This window comes from Hemiscyllium ocellatum, chromosome 1 (assembly GCF_020745735.1).
Source record: "Hemiscyllium ocellatum isolate sHemOce1 chromosome 1, sHemOce1.pat.X.cur, whole genome shotgun sequence".
NCBI lineage: Eukaryota > Metazoa > Chordata > Chondrichthyes > Orectolobiformes > Hemiscylliidae > Hemiscyllium > Hemiscyllium ocellatum.
In genome coordinates this window covers 160228374-160248940 of record NC_083401.1, presented here as the reverse complement: position 1 = coordinate 160248940, position 20567 = coordinate 160228374, and the positions used below count along the sequence as shown (strand labels likewise).

General features: G+C 40.1%; 1 protein-coding gene across 1 annotated transcript in view; it reads left to right on the top strand.

The window, feature by feature from the left end:
* Nucleotides 1–20567, top strand: part of ttc29 (tetratricopeptide repeat domain 29) — a 309874-nt gene that overhangs the window by 115612 nt on the left and 173695 nt on the right. The window contains exon 5 of the mRNA XM_060830586.1: nucleotides 9202–9414. Coding sequence (XP_060686569.1) covers nucleotides 9202–9414 — 213 coding nt within the window. The remainder of the gene's footprint in view (nucleotides 1–9201; nucleotides 9415–20567) is intronic.

Sequence of the window (20567 nt, the reverse complement as noted above, 5' to 3'; positions counted from 1 at the left end):
GCAGCTGAATCAAACCGAACTGGCTTAATCTTCAACTTTTATATCAGGAATAGGGAGCTAATTCCAACACAATGACAAAATATAAGATCTGTACACATGCAAAACCAAATAAAAATTATAGCCACTCAGTCATTTTGAGAGTCACTGGTAAAATTTCAACAAATTTAAAACTGTTAAGTGAAGTTCTATATTCAAAAGTGATGAAGAATAACACCATCAGTCTCATCTTAGTAATTAGAGACAGAATAATTTCCAAATAGTTTTGCATTACTGTCATATTCTTAAAAATATTTCTGCTTCTGGTCAAAACATATATTTACACAATGGTTTCCTTGGTCACCTTGTTCTCATAGCCACTTCATTAGACATCAATGGGAGTCCAGGCAAATTATGTACAAATTATGGGACAGAACACTTTGGAGCTTTTAAAAATCAATTTGGATTACATACATCAGCAACAGATTAGGAACAACCAATGAAGGAAGTTGTTACCTATGTAGTTCAGGGTAGTGCTACCCCTTACAAGAGTGGGTCAGGGCATCTAGAACAAGACCTTTGGGTCAGTCTAGCTCTGACTGTGTAGCTATAAGGATGTCCAATAAATTGTTTCCAATTCAAGTTCTACAGGTCTACCTCGCAATCCTTTTAAGTTGTAAATTGATCTAAAGTGCTTAGCTTACTCAACTGATTCTTGCATATCTTGCCTTTAATTTTTTTTAGCATACATTTTAAAGAATGTCAGAACACAGACATCTAGCTCAAGTAACCAAAGAAGGCAGCAAGAGTTAACTCATGTAACTTTTTAAAACACCCAAGTATGCAGCATAAGCCATATTTGAGGCAGGCGTTCAAGTTCAGAGGAAGAACACAATAATTTTCCTGCAATTAAAAACTGAAAATGGTGGAAATATGCAGTACTTTTGGCAGCATCTGTATAAGTAGAAATAGACTGAATGGGTGGAATTTAATGAAGGCCACTAGAGCAGGGAAGATGACTGGTGGCTGAAACTAGAACAATAGCCTCAAAATTAGTGGGAGCAAATTTAGGACTGAATTGTGGAGGAACTTCTTCCCTCAAAGGGTTGTGAATCTGTGGAATTTCCTGCCCAGTGATGTAGTTGAGGTTTCCTCATTGAATGTTTTTAAAGCTAAGATAGATAATTTTTGAACAGTAAAGGAATTAAGGGTTATGGTGAGTGAATGGGTGGGTAAGTGGAGCTAAGGCCATGAAAAGATCAGCCAAGATCCTATTGAATGGCAGAGCAGGGTCAAAGGGCCACATGTCCCACTCCTGCTCCTGGTTCTTCTGTTCTAAATCCCATTAGACCAGCCTGCAGCCTTCATCAACAGGAACAGCTTCAAATGGTGAAACACTACCAGAAACATAGCCTGCTATTAGGAAATCTCCTACTGAAGCCAGGAAACATAATAAAGTCTGTTACAGATTGAGACAACAAAATTGTTCAAACAATAGGCTTACTTAAGTTGCGATTCTGTTGTCTGGATCATTTGACAACAGCTCTGCAACATGACACAGCTGGAGTTTCCAGGTTTATTGGTATCAACTGCAATCCACACAACAGAAGGGTGAGATCTTGCACCCAGTGGTGATAAAGGGCACTTGGACAAACCAAACAAGCAATAATGTGGAAGATGATTTCCTGGAATGATGTATCCAGTAGTTTTTTTTAAGACTAATCTGTGAGGAACCTATTCTAGAGTAGCTATTGTGAAATATTAAAAAAACAATCTTGGTCTTCTCCTTGAGGAAGAGTGACTATAGTATGACAGAATTCTTCATTAAGGTGGAGAGTGAAGAAGTCACATCTGAAATTAGATTTATAATCTAAATTATAAATAATCTAACATGGTATGAGATGTGATTTGGAAAGGATGGATTAGGGAATTTTACCAAAAGGGTTGATAGTGTGTCTAAAGACCATGCGCACAAATTGCAACAATTATTCATTCCTGTCTGGTGCAAAAATAAAAAAAAAGACATGAATGGTGGCTCAACCATACCTTGCATAATAAATTAGTGATAGCATTTGATCCAAAATGGAGACAAATAAAATAGCCAAACAAAGCAGTAAGCCTGAGGATTGAGAGCATTTTAAATTCAGCAAAACAGGACAAAACGAGGAAGAAATAGAGTATGAGAGTAAAACTGTATAAACACTGAATAAAAGTTTCCTGTTTTAAAATATATGATAACAGACCACTTGAGAAGCATTAAAAGGCACAAAGCCAGGGTGGGTTTATGATTCCTGAAGAAGGGCTTATGCCTGAAACGTCGATTCTCCTGTTCCTTGGATGCTGCATGACCTGCTGCGCATTTCCAGCAACACATTTTCAGCTCTGATCTCCAGCATCTGCAGTCCTCACTTTCGATCGAAAAGTTTCTATAAACATGAGAAAAGAAAAAGATTAGTGAAGATAAACATAGTTTCCTTACAGTCAGAAACAAAGGAAATTTAGAACTGGTGAGGAAAGTTGTCCTCACTCAAAGCCCAGTAAATCTGTGGAATTCTGTACTACTGATGGCTGTGGAAGCCAAGTCATTGAATTTATTCACAAAAGGAATTTGGTTTTAAAGACATCAAGGCAGAATTAAAGACTTAAAAAAGCAGCATTTGTGATTCTGTAAATTTTGGATAAATGCAAATGTAGTTCCTGTAAACAAAGCAGCCTGGCGACAGCATTATAATGTAAGTTGTTGAGATCCAAGATGGCGGCGACTCAGCAAGTCTGAGTTTACAGAGCTCTTCCCAAAACCTGGGTAAAGTGAGTTACTCACCCCCACCACACTTACCAAACCACCCAAAAAAATTTTCTAACCTTAATTAGCTGCTTACTATTATATTTAAGCAGTTTAATATTAAGTGGATAATGAGTAAACCAAAGGGATCCCGCAGCTCTCAGAAAACAAAGACCCCTCCCCCACCCTCCTCTCCTCCGGCTGCAGCTGATGTAAAAACAGGCCTTGAACAGATGATTGCCAGGCTGGAAACGACACTCGTCAATTTCATCGCAGAATCCAGACAGAGATGGAACTCATTCGAAGAAAAGCTGCAGAAACACAGCCAGGCTATTGAGGAATTACAGGGCCGAGTGAAGGGGGCGGAGCTAAAGGCCACGACCTCCGAGGCTGCAGCACAAACAGCTGCAGAACAGGTGCGAGCTCTGGAGCAGAGAGTCCGGGCCTTTGAAATCTACATGGATGACCTGGATAATAGAAATCGGAGAAAGAATATCCGTCTTCTGGGCCTCCCTGAACAAGAAGAGAAGGGACAGTTAGTAGTATTTCTGGAGCGATGGTTGCCCCAGCTTTTAAACCTGGGGGCTGAAACTGACCGGGTAAGGGTGGAGTGGGCCTACCGGGTCGCAGTACGCGGATCTGGCCCAAACCAGCGCCCACGCCCGGTCCTGTTCCGGCTGCAGAGTTATAGGGAGAGGCAGATACTCCTGGATGCCTCCAGAAAGCTTGGAAAGGATCCTAAAGCCATGATCCATGAAGGATCCAAGATTATGTTATTTCAGGACTTCTCCCCGGCTTTGGCACGAAGGAGGAAGGCGTTTGATGAGGTGAAGAAATGTCTAAGGAACTTAAATATTCAATACACCTTACGCTACCCAGCGACGTTATGCTTTACCCACGAAGGATCCGAGTATAATTTTAGATCACCAGAAGAGGCTAAGGAACTTTTAGACTCGTTTAAATAAATCGTAAGAGACAATTTATGTTGGCTTGCCTCTTCCACACTCCGTGGGGAGAAGTGGATACTTTACTTTTGCTTCGGGGAGCAGGGTTGTCTTCCCTTGCTATTTTATGTTATTATACTTAACTGCAATCTGTTGGAGTTGTAATTTTATAGTTATGTGTGTTTGTACGTGGCATTGATGCTATCAGATATACTCAGGTGTGGGTGGGGAGGGGTGGGAGTGGGGCGCTCACTGTTAACTCTAGCTCGGTATTATATCTAAATCCTATTAAGGAGCGCCCGGGTCAAGGGTGAGACACTGTTTGGGAGAGGATATGGTGGACCTTTAGAAAGGAAGTAAGGCCCCCTGAGAACAAGGGGGAGGATCTCCATTCAAACATGTTTTTTTTTGTTCTTATTGTTTGGAAATAGTTTCCTTTTTATTATACTGTTATGAGTGTATTAGAGAACATTTTCTCTTGTTTGAAGGATGTAAGTGACTCAACTATACACTCTGGATAATTGTGGATTAGATTAGTAGTTAACTGAGTTTCATTGTTTTTCTTTCTTCTTTAGTATCATTCCTTTGAATTTTGATGATTATATATTTAAGATCTATTTTTATATTAATGTTTGTGCTTGAAAGTTCTGTTTATTTTTGTAAATCTGTCAAAATATTAAATTTCTAATAAAAATATCTTTAAAAAAAAATGTAAGTTGTTGATGAGCTTCAAAGTGCAGCATTGAAGTGCTGAATTACATTTTAAGTGAATGTAGTATATGCCATAATCATGTAGTGAGACTGGTGCTTTATCATTGCCAGCCTGTGTAGTCCAAAGTTGCATGCAGCCTTTGCCCTGAAATGCTGGGGAATGCTGGCCAATATGGTGGTACAGAAAATTGTATTATGCCTATGTCCTTTAGGGAATGATAAATCTTACCCAGGGTCTTTGAGAAGTGTTTGATTACTGTTCAATACAACAAGAGAGACTAAGACCACTTTAATTCAGGAATCAAGTTCTTTTTAAAATGTTTTCATGGTGTGTGGGCATTGCTAGTCAGCATTTAGACTAGATTAAGATTCCCTACGGTATGGAAACAAGCCCTTAGGCCAACAAGTCCATACCGACCCTCCGAAGAGTATCCTACCTAGACCCACCCCCCCTATTTTTACCACTGACCAATGCAGGTAACACTGTGGGCAATTTATCAATGACCTGCACATCTTTGAATTGTGGGAGGAAACCAGAGCATCCGGAGGAAACCCGCACAGACACGGGGAGAATTTGCAAACTCCACACAGACAGTCACCCGAGGCAGGAATCGAACCCAGGTCCCTGACACTGCGGTAGCAGTGCTAACCAGTAAGCCACCATGCTGCCCCCATATTGTGCATATTAAGAAATTATATGAAGCAAACAGTTGTTCACAGCTGGAATTTTTGTGAACCTAACACAAAATTAATTTTCTTACCTAATGAGTAACACAATGCCAAATCACTAGATTGGCAGTTTTTTTAAACTAAAATAAAAACAAAGAAGCAAACCACAATGAAAATACAGATTAAGAGAAAATGGCGGCAGCTTTTTCCCACCCCAGTCCCTGTCAAACAAAATCAGATTTTGTTTCACACGCAGTGGTTGAAGTATAAAATAGCTACAGATTTATCCAGTAAGCCAACACAGTTACAAGTCACTATACTTTTATCAGCGTGGAGAGAGAGTGTTTCAAAGTGTTTACCAAAATAAATCTCTTGGAAGATCAGAAAATACTCTCAGCAAAAAATTTAAACGCTTTGAAGGAATACTTTGAACCCCAGGTGTACATCATGTATGGATAGCACATGCTCAATATTAGGGACAAAGGTTAAAAACAGCCCACTGACCATTGATCAATATGTAACTCTATTAATTCAGCTCACAGAAACCTGTGAATTTGTGCAACTAAAGGATGAGCTAATGAAAGATAACGACATCTGAGAAGCAACTATATGGTAGAGACAATTGTTCCAAAGATATCTGTCAATAACTTGGACAAATCAAGCATGAGTCCAGAGATTGAAAGTACGGTGCTGGAAAAGTACAGCCAGATTCCGGATAAAGGGCTAATGCCTGAGATATCGATTCGCCTGCTCCTCAGATGCTGTCTGACCTGCTGTGCTTTTCCAGCACCACACTCTCGACTCTGATCTCCAACATCTGCAGTCTTCACTTTTTCCTTCTTGAGTACAGAGATGCTGGAAAAGGGTTCGAATGATCCAAAGTACACCTTAGCATGTTGGCGATATCAAGTCGTTAAGAGAAAAATGTTTTGTAACTCCTGCCATGGAAACTGCAGAATGAGAGCATCAAAAGTCTGAAATGCCAGATCGATTGGTGCTTCCTGCAACATTATGAGCTTCACGGACGTTCACAGTTACACCAGATGGTGATCCTAAAGTGCAGCCCTCAAAGTAAATTTGTTACTCTGTGTTGGATTGATGCTCAGCTAAAGGGGATAGGTAAGATTGAGAGTCCAGTGCTCAGGCAAGACTGAATATTTGGACATCCAAATATTAGAGATGAAGTTAAATCCACTCCCAATACAAGCCAGAAGAAAGCATGCACTAGTAACCCTAGTTATGCCAGAGGAAAAAAAATGTTTTGACGGGCACAAATAGATAAATAAACAGCACAAAACAGAAAGGGTCTGATTGAAGGAATACTGTAGAGCTTGATAAAAAGTACACCTTCTTTTGCCCTTGAGAAGGTGGTGGTGAACTGCCTTCTTGAATCACTGCAGTCCACATACTGTCATTAGTCAGGAGTACCAGGATTTTGATGCAGTGACACTGAAGAAACAGCAAATATATTTTCAAGTCAACATGGTGAGTTACTTAAGGGATATTTGCAGATGGTCATGTTCTCTTGTACGTGCTGCCCTTGTCCTTTTAGATTTAATGGTTATGGGGCTGGAAGGTGCCATCAACGAAGCCCTGGCGAATTTCTGCAGTGTACCTTGTAGTTGTTAGGTACTGCTGCTCCTGAGCATTAGTGATGAAGGGAGTTACTGCTGCTCCTGAGCATTAGTGATGAAGGGAGTGGATGTTTGTGAACATGGTGCCAATCAAGTGGGCTGCTTTGTCCTGGATGGTATCAAGCTTCTTGGGTGTTTTTTTTTAGATTAGATTACTTAGATTACTTAAGTGTGGAAATAGGCCCAAATGGTCCAACAATTCCACGCCAACCCTCTGAAGAGCAACCCACCCAGACCCATTCCCTTACATTTACCCCTTCACCTAACACTATGGGCAATTTAGCATGGCCAACTCACTTAACCTGCACATTTTTGGACTGTGGGAGGAAACCCACGCATACACGGGGAGAATGTGCAAACTCTACACGGACAGTTGCCTGAGGCGGGAATTGAACCCGGGCTCTGGCGCTGTGAGGCAGCTGTGCTACCGTGCCGCCCATTTATTGGAGCTAAATTCATCCAAGGAAGCTGGGAATATTCCATCAAATTGCTGACTTGTGCCTTGAAGGTAATGAACAGCATTTGAAGAGTAAGGAGGTTAGTTACTCACTGCGAGATTCCTGCCTCTGACCTGCTGTTGTAGCCACTGTATTTATATGGTTAGTTCAGTTCAGTTTCTCATCAATGATAACCTCCAGAATGTTTATAGTGATGGTGACATCACTGAATACCAAGGAGCAGTGGTTAGATTCTCTGTCATTGGAAATGGTCATTGCCTGGATTTATATGACATGAATGTTAACTGGCATATTTTAGCCCAAGCCTGGAATAATGATTAATTTTGCTGCATTTGATAATGAGCTGCTTCAGTATCTCGGGAGTCATGAATGGTGCTGAATGATGCTGAACATTGTGCAGTCATCAATGAATATCCTTATGATAAAGGGAAGGTCCAGCTGATGAAGCCCCTGAAGATAGTTCGGCCTAGTCTTGTTGCTATCACATGAAAACTTAGTGAGATTACACCGGGAATATTGTATATAGATTTTATCCCCTTAAGGAAGTAAACAAAATACAAAATATTATGATTGCTGGAAATCTGAAATAAAAACAAACTGCTGAAAAAACCCAACAAGTCAAGTGACATCTGTGAAGAGAGAAAGAGATCTAATATTTTAAGACCAGTAGAACTTCTTCAGCACTAGAAGGATATACTTGCCATAGAGACAGCCCAATGAAAGTTAATTAAACTGATGCTAAGATAGAGTGAATATCTTTTGAGGGGATTAGGCCTGAACATTGTAACGTTTAAAAGAGTAAGAAGTGATCTTATTAAATGATACAAAATTCTTATTGGGTTTGACATGATAGATGCAGGAATAATATTTGGCCTGACCGGACTGTCTAGAACTAGGAGATACAGTTCCAGTGGCAGAGGTAGGGAATTTAGGACTAAGATGAAATTTTCTTCACTCAGAAGTTAAAGAATCTTTGAAGTTCGCTATCCAGAAAGACTGTGGAGATTCAGCCATTGAGTATATTCAATAGACGTGAAAACATTTCTAGACGTTAGAAATATTGTGATATTGGGAAAATGGCAATGTAAAAGATCACTTGTAATTGAAACAAATGGAACAAAATACTGAAAGGGCCAAAGGGCCTACTCCTGATTTAATTTTATGGCAGAAACATGCAGATAGGCTCTACGGCCCAAATCATCCATGCTGACCAGATTCCCTAAACTGAATGAGTCCCATTTGCCTGTGTTTGGTCCATAATTTCTCTAAATTTTAAATGTTGTGATAATGCCTGCCTCTACTGTTTCCTCTGGTAGTTTATTCCATATATACACCACTATCTGTGTGAAAAAGATTGCCCCTCAGGTCCCTTTTAAAGCTTTCCCCTCTCTCCTTAAATCTATGCCCCTAATCATTTTTTAAACTTCTATAAGGTCACCCCTCAGCCTCCTGCATTCAGGTCTTTTTGTGAAAATAAACAATTTGTGCATTTATTCAATACTGAATATACTTAGGGAGTTGATTTATTTTAAAGTTAGTAAGTAAACTCGGCAAAGATTAGTTGGCTCAGAATTGACATTCAAATACAAAATGTTTTATTGTCTGTATACTCATCTTCCATTAAGTACACTTTGTTTCATATTTTCATAACAAAGTTATCAATGTATACAAAATGTAAAATTTACAAATAAGGCCATGTGAAGTCAATAGTTAATTTCACTACATTAAGCGCCTCGGGTGAGTAAGTGCTCTTCCTGAACTTTATGTTTAGTATGACATGATGGAATAATACAAGCTTTGGTAAACTTTGAAGAAAAATGTAAACTGTTTGGAATTCAGAAGTTTCTTTGAAAGGTTAAGATAAATTATTCAAGTCATTGTGTGAGCTTTTGAGGAAAACTGCTATCTTGTTTCGAAAACTGTGTTTTCTGATTTGTATTTTATTCACCTAAATTACACATACGTCTCTGAAAGTTAAAATGAGTCACTGGATTGTCTTAATATTTGTGAATATTTGGATTTTACAGGTCAGCTGGATAAAGCTGCTGAACATTATGAGATATTCCATCAACTCACTGTGGGAAAGCCATGGCATGATGAAAATGGCTGCTGTCACTTTGCACAGGCCTGTGCGAATCTCTGGAGGATTTACACATTGCTAGCGGATGAACAGCTTGAAAATGAACAATATAAAGAGGCAAACAAAAGTCTGAGAAAAGCTTATGACATAGCAAAAGAAGGTGGGTGCAAATAAGATTATCAGTTCCTGTCTTTTTTTTGTAGTGCTGCTCTTGGGATAAGATGAAATTCAACTTGGGATAAAATAGGTTTTAAAGATGAATGGAAATAATTTTATATCTATGTATGTAATGCAAGATACTGAGTTATTTCATTCTTGAAAACATTACAACAGTGAGAAGAGATGGATTGTTTCCTTCCCAGGTACGACTCTTTCACTGGCCACAACAAAGTTTGAATTTAAAAGGAAGGTAATATTCCCAGCTATATATTAGACTCTATATAGCTCAAAATCAGAAACAAGTAGACCAAGTTCCTTAAATTAACAAACTCAAAATAGTTTATTGTAAAAATATCTTACTGAAGCAAAGATTATTTACTATTTTAAAAATGCATGCATGCACACACTCTTCCAACTCTGGGGTAAAATAATGCTGCAAAGTTTTAACCTAAAAGTACTTTGGCCTAGTAAAAGTTAAGTTCTGGAAAACAAAACTTGTTCTGTTTGTCCAAATGCTGAACTGCAATCAAATTCATTTTCCATGCAAGTTATTAGCACTGAGGTTTCTTCCTGGATCAGCTAGGCCTAGTTGAATTCTCTTTCTGGAGACAAAGGTATACAGTTCAGAGTTCTTATGTTCTGCCAATTAAGTGATAAATTAATATTTTAGAAAGCATATCTTCATGACATTAGTCAGAGTGAACTTTGTCACATTTTAAGTTTTCCAAATGTACATTTTTTTCTAAAACAATAAAAATTATTTTCTTGACATTCAAAGCTTAAAGCCATTAAAATAAAGTTGGCATGTTATTCAGAAACTGTTTGGCCTCCTGTGGCATCAACTGACAGGCAGGCAAGAGCATAACCCGTCATATTGGGTAAGGGCATATGATATGTCCTTTAACTGTGCTTGAAGTAGACACTAGGATATTTGTAATTAAAAATCACTGATATGATCCCTGCTTTAGGTTAGAAAGACTGCAAAATCCTTATCAAAAAGTAAGATGCCATTCCTCAAACATTGGGCCTGAGCTGAATAGTGTCTCATCCCTTGGAGATTCCACTTCTGTACTGCCTTGTAAATTATTGAGTGTATGAACCTCTTAACTGATGGTGAAGAGTGTGAAACAAAGTGATGGTGCTATGTCTTCATCATCACTGTCTTCTCGCTATTCCTGTACTATCTGATCAGGCTGCACTTCTTAGGTATCTGAAAGGAGAAAGGCACAATTTTACCTTGCTGTCTAGGGAGAGTGAGAAAGGTAGAAGTATATGCTTCCTAAATACTCTTTGTAAATCAGAAGAAAATGGGATGACGGAAGTGGGATATGAAAAGTAGTATTAAGTATGAAGATACCATCATCTTTGATAGTTTGAGTAGCTGAACTGACAATGGTCTTATCAACAATAGCTAGGAGTTTTCACTGCCGTAATGATATGTAGCTGTGTCTGTCTATGCCAGTTAATGTAGTAATTGTAACAAGATCATCCAGATGGGCCACCATTAATCTGATCCATTCAGGGAGCCCTGGCTGAAAGATAAGAATAGGAATGTCAAACATCCTGTTTACTCTGAGGGAGCTGGATCAATGTCAAGGACCCTCCATGTGTAAATAAAGAGTGGCTTGGTGATGGGATACCAACCTCTGAAGAATTATTTCAGTGGCAACAGGAGAAAAGCATGCTCCTAAGAAATTCACTCACAGCAGTCATCTTTTATTTGAGGTAAGCATTTCTAGCATCATGTCATTATTAGGTAAGATTGACTTGTTTGATCCTGCCATCGAAGACTGGTCCCAGATTGTGTAAAGAATACTTTTTTTTCCAGAGAAATGATACTGGGGCAGATGAAAAGCAATGTTTACTTCTCCTGATAGCTTGTGGACCCGCAGGTTTTTCAAGTGTTAGGAGCCTAAGTTTCTCTGAGGCAGCCAATATGGAAACTTTTCAAGAGTTTGACGGATTCAGTTAAAGAATATTACAATCGCAAGCTGCCTCTACTTCTGAGATGCTAACGGTTTTACTTGGCAATTCAAGAACCAGGGGAATCCATGTTTGTATTTTTGACTAGATTAAGATGACTGGCAGAGGTATGTGATTTTAGTTTAACCATTAATGAGATGCTGAGTCATAGGTTGGTATATGGGATTAATGATGTAATTGTGTAAAAGTGCCAACTAGCTGACGCCCAACTGGACTTCCAACGGGCACTAAAACTGGCTTTGTCATTGGAAATTGCAACAGGGCGACCATATGAGTTACATGGCATTTGATGGAAGTGGACATCTTTGCCAGTCCAACTGAGCTTGGGGAACATCATTTGAGTGAAGGCAATTGCATAGCCTCAATCAGGACATATCCTAAACACAGGGACTGCAAGTCAGCCTGTAGCCAAACTCCTAAACAAAGCCAATCCTCGTCAAATGTTTTCTTCAGGATCTAGTCCAGCAAGCCATTGTGGTTTCTGCTGGTATGCGGACTCGAGACAACAATAGAATCCCACTAGGTTTAAGTTGAGTAAGAGAACTTGTAGGCATGTATCCAGGAGAGTGTACATTCTGGAAAGTCCATCTACATCTGGTTTGGAACAATTAAATTGCTCAGCAACATCCAAATCAGAACTGATTAAAATAAACATCTGGTTAACTGGTCACCCAGTTCTGATGGAGATCATTACCGGTGTGGCTGTTTCAGTGATTGCACAACCAGTCTTTAACAACATTCGCAATGGATTCCACCCATTAAGTTTGCATAAGACTTCAGCTAGACTGAGAAGCTATACAAGAGAACCTTGAGAAATTAAGGGTACAACTTCGGTTGCAGTCTTTTAAGAAGCTGCTGATTGTAGCAAAAGGCTCAGAGCCAAGCCTGATGGGGCAAACTTGTTTAAGAAAGATTCAGCTAGATTGGCTTCACATTTTTTGATGACAGAATGGCTGCCTGAGTGTAGTCCTAATTAAATACCTGGAAATTTTTCGGAAGATCCAGAAGATCTAGACAATCAAAGGAGCCAGGGCCGCCTTGCATATTGACGAGGAAGCAATTTCATGATTCTGCAAGGTCCACCGAATGGCATTTGCCTTATAGACAAGAGCAGAGGCAGAACTTGGGGCTAGAAGGTGAAGGAATCACCAAACCAGTTCAGTTTGCAGAATGGGCAACACTGGTGTTACCAATTGTGAAGCCCAACAGGTCGGTTCACCTGTGTGGAAAATTTCAATAAATGGTAAACTGTTTTTTGCAGCTGGATAAATACCTAGTCTCTGCCATAGAGGATTTAAATGCAAAGCTGACAAGGTGGGCTGCCCTTCACGAAGCTGGACTTGAGCTTTGCATACTCGCAATTGCAGTTAGGTGAGGATTGCCAGAAGTATGCAACAACTTATATCCATAAGGGTTTGTACAAATATACAAGACTGCCATTTGGGATATTGTCAGCCTGTGCAATTTTTCAGCGGACAATGGTGAATATTTTGCAAGATATACCCCAAGTGACCATTTATCTGGATGACATGCCAATAACAGGGGAGATCAACAAGGAACTTGAACATAGTCCTTAGGTGTTTCTCCCAGCTGGGCTTACACCTTAGAAGGGAAAAGTGTGTGTTCCAGACACCCCACATGACCGACTTGGGGTACAGAGTTGACAAGACTTGGTTGCACCCATTGGAAGATAAAGTGAGGGGAATCAAAGGTGCCCTAGCTCCCACGACTGTACCGGAGCTTAGGTCTTTCCTTGGGCTCGTGAATTATTAGGGAAAGTTCATACATAACCTGGCCCCCAATCTTGGCACCTTTGCATCAACTCTCAAAAAAGGGTCAGCCTTGGAAATGGTTGTATAGCCAAGCCATAGCTTTAAGTAAAGTGTAGGAACAACTATCATCTTCAAAGGTGTTGCCTCACTATTATCCCAAGTGAGATATAGCATTGGGGTAGTATTATATCCGACGTAGCGCAATAGAGAGAGATATCCAATAGCGTCTGCACCCAGGACTTTGCTTAATGCATTGCATTACCCAGATAGAAGAGTAAGGTTTGGCAATCACATTTGGAGTCAGGAAATTCCACTAATACCTTCAGATGTAAACTTGCATTAATAACAGATCACAAACCCATGCTAGGCTAGGTCAACTTTAAGAAGACAAGACAGTGCCCCCCCTTAGCTTCAAGCCAAATTCAGCAGTGGGCTCCAATAATAAGTGCATATAATTACAAGTTGTAACACCATCTGGGTGGCCAAGTAGCAATGTGGATGCCCGTAGCCACCTCTCAGTGGCAGATACACCACTAGAAGAGTCCGTAATTGTTTTAAACTTTCTGAACAAACTTCCAGTCACAGCTGACAATACGACTTGGACGCAGAAGGATCTGATCATGGCAAAATTGAAATAGTTAGTAGTGATGGGAATACCAAAGGATTGCCTCAAACAGAATTTTTGGACCCAGAGGAACCAGATCACAGTAGAGTACAGTATTTTTTTATGGGGAGCAAAAGTGATTGCTCTGAGAAAAAGTCACTGCCAGATACTAGCTGAACTTTAGCAAGGTCATTCAAAGTGTCTAAATAAGCACAGAGTTTATTTGTCATACTGGGATGATGATAGAAAAACTGCATACATCTTTTGCAATATACAGACTCCTGGGAGTGTTGTCACGGATAATGGGCCATTGTTTACCAGCAGAAAATTTGAGTATTTCCTAAAGTCAAAAGTTCCATACCAACCATCATCCAATCATCTGGCAGAAACAACAGTCCAACTTTGAAGGCAGACTTAAACAAAACAGCCTACAGATTCACTAGATACCAAACTATTCCAGATTGCTTCTGATTATAGGGCCACCCCTCCTGCAACTACTGGCATAGTTGCAGCAGAGTTGCTAATGGAAAGTAGACTCCATACCAGGTTAAATCTGACCCTCCTGGACCTGATGGAGTGAGATGAAATAGCATCAAGAATGTCAATGACTGATAAAAGACTCTTCCAAGAGAGAGAGAGACAGTTTACTTCAGGGAACAAAGTTTACTGTAGGAACCACTGGTTTGGCCTGCATGAGTAAGAGGCATAGCTGATGTGAAGTCAGGTCCAGTGACATATAAAGTTTGGATAGGTGCAATTGACCCAAACAAGCACATGGACCATATGAAAAGTACAACCTCGCAAGCATTGCTAAGCAAAATTGCATTGCTCTTCGACAGCCCTTCTGACAGTATCAGAAACCATGGGTTCTCCCTTTCTGTTAAGTGTTGAAGATCTCTCAGAATCTGAGATGGATACAGTGGATGTCGCCTTGAAGAAGAGGATGCTTTATTCTGAGACGCTCCGGGAGCAAGAAACAAGTTATTGTGTATTTCTTGCTTCTTGTATCAGAGACAGACTTTAAAGGAACCTAACTCAATGCTAAAAAAAAACCCAGAAGCAGCTATATATATAAAAAAAGAACTGGCTATGCCCTCAGACTCAGAGGTGGAGGGATATAGTGATCATAATGAGGTCAGCCAGATGGAACTCATAAAATATGAGTTCCCTGATTGGGGCTGTTAATCTGATCCAATCAGAGAGCCCTGGCTGACAGATAAGAACCAGTGTGTCAGCCATCCTGTTGACTCTGAGAGCTGGATCCATGCCAAAGACTCTTTGTGCGCAAATAAATCGTGACTTGGTAACAGGATACCGGCCTCTGGAAATAATTCAGTTAGGACCTCATGTCTGGTTGTGTAATACCTTGTCTTACAGGAGAAATGCAAGTGATTTGTTTTGTTCATACATCTGTCATGGTTGTAGAGTTTCTAGAAACTGTGAGATTTGAAAGACGTAGAGTCATAGAGGTGTACAGCAAGGAAACAGACCTTTTGATCCAGCTAATGCATGCCAACCAGATATCCTAAACTAATCCAGTCCCATTTGCCTACTGGCAGTGGATCTAGATGCATAATAGCATGGGTTTACCCTATGTTTATTTAGGTAGTTTAAGATTGTTAATAGGTGAGTACTGGGGATGTGGTAAATTGAACAATGTCTGTGCCTAGCAAAACAGTTGATAGGGTATGATGTGTGAAGATTAATTCAGTAACCATGATCACTCACGTAAGACCTTTGAATTTCTTTGCATACTGCTGTCAAATCCATGGAATTTCAGTCCTGGCATTCTCCACCATCGCCATTTATGTTCTGAACATATGTTTGATTCACTATCAATATTGGACATTTTCTTTGTGCCTCCTCTACAAAAGCTTTCAAGTCCACTGTCAGAAAACCTTGGAACTGTGCCCTCTCACTAATGTTATGCTATTCTTCTGTAATTCCTGTTCAAGTTAAGCTCACAAATGATGCTCCTTTTTAAAAGTGCAGACTAACTTTAGCAGTATATAGTAGTTTAACTTGGTGCTAGTGATCCATGCTATTGACTTTCTGCTGGTGAATTTCATTAATCCAACTTTAACAATGGTATCTAAAGGATATGTGGAAAATTGCCAAATTATGACCAGTTCAAAAAAGGCAGGACTCCTCAAATCCATCAGTATACCCTCTGTCATCAAAGTGTAGAAGGTGTCTTTGACAGTGTTCAAGCAGCACTTAATCAGCAATAATCTGGTCACTGATGTATAGGTGGGTTCCACTAAGCCTATTGGGATCTCGTTATGTCTTTGGTCCAACATAGACAAAAAGAGCTAAAATCCAAAGGTGTGGTGAGTGAGGGTGACTGCACTTGATATCAAGGCAGCTTTTGACTGGTTGTAGCATCCAGGAGCCCTAACAAAATGGAAGTCAATGAGGAAAACCATACGCAGCAAAAAGAAAGATGGCGGTGGTTGTTAATAACCAAACATCTCATCCCGTGATACCACTGCAGCAATCAATCAGGATTATATCATCAGCCCAACCGTTTTCAACTGCATTATTAATGCAATTCCCTCCATCTAAGGAGGAGATGTCAACAAGCATTGCTGTACTTAATTGTTCATAAACCAAAATAACCAAATTTACTGACCAACCAGTAAAGACAACATTTATTGAACAATGATCCTGCCCCTCTGCTTCAGACACCTCTTCATGCACACTAGCGCTGTACTGTAATGACATCACCTCTAGCTACACAGATATACCCACCATGGTGAAAATGATCTGCATTGGTAGCCAGTTAGCCAGTTCATAAGTCAGATATGTAATAGCATTCTCAGATATGTCTTCATTCACCATAGAAAGGATGACATAGAAGAAAGGAATGTCTTGGGATGTCACTGAAACCTGTATGAGACACAAGAGGAGCTGATGAGAGTTAGCCTTAAAGACCCTTAAGATTATACTGCACAGAGGCCTTGCAGTGGCCCTGCTTTTAGAAAACAATCACACAAACTCCACCTTCTACAAGAAATGCATGCATGGGTTCTTCAACAACAATGTGCACCTTTCACACCATCACTTTGGCACTTTTGCAACATCCGTTGCTGATGCCCCTTCTGTCCTAAGAAGAGGGAACCTGCCCATTGGTTTTCGCTATTTGTGAGACATAATGCACTCATTTCTTATGTAAAGTCTAGCCAGAGAGAGGTAAAACACTGCAGTCTTGAATGAAGAAGGGTACCTGTTCATGACATGACATGAGAGATAACCTGCTGAGTAATCGCATGCCCCAAAATCATCATGCTCCATGCTTCTCCTTAGGGTGAGTGAGTGGCCTAGGCATTTGCAAAAGTGAGGAAAAGCATATGCTATTTGTTGCTTCAGCTACTGTGATTGTTCCACATCCAATGTCTGTGCTTGTGGTAAATGTTTCATTCACCATTCAGCTGGCAGAGAAAGTCAGTATTTGCCAACCAACTTGGTTGTGCCTGGGCACATTTTCTTCCCATAAAGAAAGAGACGTGCCTCATTTCCCCTTATCGTGTCCATGCGTGCCTGGAAGTTGATACCCAAAAACCTCGAGAAAGCTCTCTGTCATCCAATTTAACTACTGTTGTGCTACAACATACTGGCATTGGAATGTAAGAGTTACGAAGTCAGATGTACCTCTGTTATATTGAAAGTATAGCATCAGCAAGGGAACATTAAAGGAATGTAAGCAGCTAGTCAGTTATAGATAGATAACAAGCAAATGACAGATACCTCATTTGTAAAATGTAGTTGCTTCTTTGTTAACATACTCAGGGGTTATCATAGAATAGCTTCTTACTGTGTGGCAAGGTTTATAAGTAGTTGACCTTATTGACTTTTTTTCTCCCATGGGATTGTGTGCAATTAGCTGTTCCCAATTGTGTGCAATTATTGTTCATTTGAGGGCTTCACATCATTAAAATTTGTGGATGGAGTCATTGAGAAAAGGAATTTATTCTGGAGTCAGATATCCAGAGAACCCCCTCAAAATAACCAGTCAGTTCAGTTTCATATCCATGCTGTCACTTGCATTATTTGTACAACACTGACGTAACCAAATGCTGCTGAGAAAGGAAAAAAGCAAAGATTTGCACTTCACCGTTCATGTGGAGTTTTTAGATTGTTATAATCTCTGTGGAGACAGGTAAATTCTAAAATGAAATTTGAACTTTCATTTATTACCTGAAGAATTACATCAGATTTTAAACAAAAACCATTTCTGAATTAAACAAAACTGTCAATGGTTCTACTTTAGCCCACAGCAAGTAAACCTAAGCAGTCAAACTTATTGACAGGCTAAAACCTCAACCAAGAGAGGTTTCAGATCATTAGAGGAACTTAGTCAGCATTGCTAGCTATAGACTGGATCTTACAGTGAATTAACCCCTGCACCATCAAGGAGTTTCAGACTACCATAATTATCTCAGGAGAGAATATATTCATGGATATAGTATAGCAGAAATAACTGACCAAATCTTATTGTTTTGGCTAACTGTGGATTGCATTGAGTTTTTTGGAGAGATTCTTGCCATATGGATTAGCAAGATTTCTCACCATATCTTACCAAAAACACTTAATTTAGTACCTACCCCATGTCCATGGCATCCCTCACATCTAATGCAATTCTCACATGGAGAAGGCAGAAGATTAGGATTGAGAAACATCTCAGCCTTGATCGAATGGTGAAGCAGACTTGATGAGCCAATTGGCCTAATTGTGTTCCTACAGTTTCATTATTATCTAAATGCTGATAGATTGGGAATTTGGATTGTGCAAGACCAAGACCTGTGTTCTTGTCCACCAATCATTGAAGGTAAACAGTGAGGTGCAGCGGACTGTAAAGATGGCAAATGGTATAATAAAATAAAGAACTGCAGTGCAAGATCTGAAATGAAAACCAAAATTGCTGGAGAAACTCAGCATGCCTGGCAGCACTTTTGCGGAGAAAGCAGAGTTAACATTACGAGTCTAGTGACCCTTCTTCAGAACTAGATAGTTACTAGGAAAAGATGGTATATGTGTGGAAGGTGTGGGAAGGGAAGAAGTAAGTGGTATGTGGAGAGCAGCCCAGAGACAGAGAGGAAAACAGTTAGGCAGACAAAGGGATGGGCAATGATAAGCCAGGTAAGAAGAAAGGCTGACAATGAGGACCATAAATAAGTGAAAATTGATGGGCTGTTTTCAGCGTGGCCAATGTCGTGACAGGATCTGGATTGTCAGGATGCATAAAGGGCAGAGAATGAGGTTTTCAGGTTCCAAAATTATTGAACCCTGAAGACTGCAGGGTCCCCAAGTGGAAAATGAGATTCTGTCCTTCCAGCTTGCTCTAAGCCTCATTGCAACACTGCAGCAGACCTGAAACCGAACTGTTTTATCTCCCCAGATGGTATATTGACCTTTGCAGTAATGGGTTTGAGTACATTTGCAGTGATGTCTTGCTGAAAGTTTACAGGGCCTTGGCGAGACTATACCTAGAGTACTGTGTTCAATTTTGTCTCCTTATTTGAGGTTCTGGCTATGGAGAGAGTTCAACAAAGGTTCCCCAGACTAATTCATAGGTGGAAAGACTGGCATATGAAGATTGACTGGACCAGTTAGGATTCTGTCCACTAGAGTTTAGAAGAATAAGGGGTATCTCAGAGAAACCTATAAAATTCTAACAGCACTAGAAGAAGTAAAAAAAAGGAAGGATGTTCCTAAAGACCATAGAATATGGAACTAGAGATCATAGTCTAAGGATACAAGGTACACCATTTAGGACTGAGATGAGGAGAAATATCCTCAAACAGAGAATAGTGAGCCTGTGCAATTCCCTGCCACAGTTGAGGCAAAAACATTGAATGGTTTCAAGAAGGAATTGGATATAGTTCTCATGGTTACATGGATTGAAGGACAGGAACAGGTTACTGAGTTGAACGATGAGCCATGATCGTATTGAATGATGGGGCAGGCTTGAAGGACTGAAAGACTTACTCATACTCCTATATGCTATGTTTAGCTCGATTCCAATGATAGAATTCAAATGTTTTGGAAGCACACTTTTCTAAGCATGTCACTGCAATAGAGCCACAACTGACCGAGCAAAAAGCACCCCAGGTGACTGTATTGAGGACTGCCGGAGATCAGATACACTGCCAGGCATGAGAGGACCTTTTGGTGTTGGCAGTAAGGCACTTTATTAGAATTCTTATAGAGGAACAGGAGACCCAGATGGAGAAGGAACCACACACCCATCCCTCAAAAGTCTCCTTTCAGGATTCTCCAAAGGTTTTCCTCTTTACCCTGCCTCACTCCCTAACCCCTACAAACCTTGGAAGTTGAAGTCAAGGAGTGTTCACTTGCCTCTGGCAAGAAGGCCCTCAGAATGTCAGGGTGTCCAGTTACAAAGTCTCTTGGGGTTGCCCAACCAAACTTCCAGGGCTAACAGGCTCCAGTACCAAGCAGGCTCCCACCACCCAAGCAATAGGACCAAGCACTAATTTATAATGCAAGGGAGATAGTGAACATCTATTGAAGGCACTTCAGTAATGCAGGTAACATTCCAGTGTTCTCAGATTCCGTGTTTGTGTACATTTCATTGTTTTACTCTCTACATCACATTGTTTCAGTCTCCATAACCATTAATGTAATTGTGGCATTATGACAACAGAACATTTTCTATTGTCATAATAAATCGCCTCTGACACACTCTCCAATGTTTTGAGCAGGAGCCACAATCAAAACTGCTGGAAAAATAACAAAAGAACTGCAGATGCTGGAAATCAGCAACAAAAACAGGAA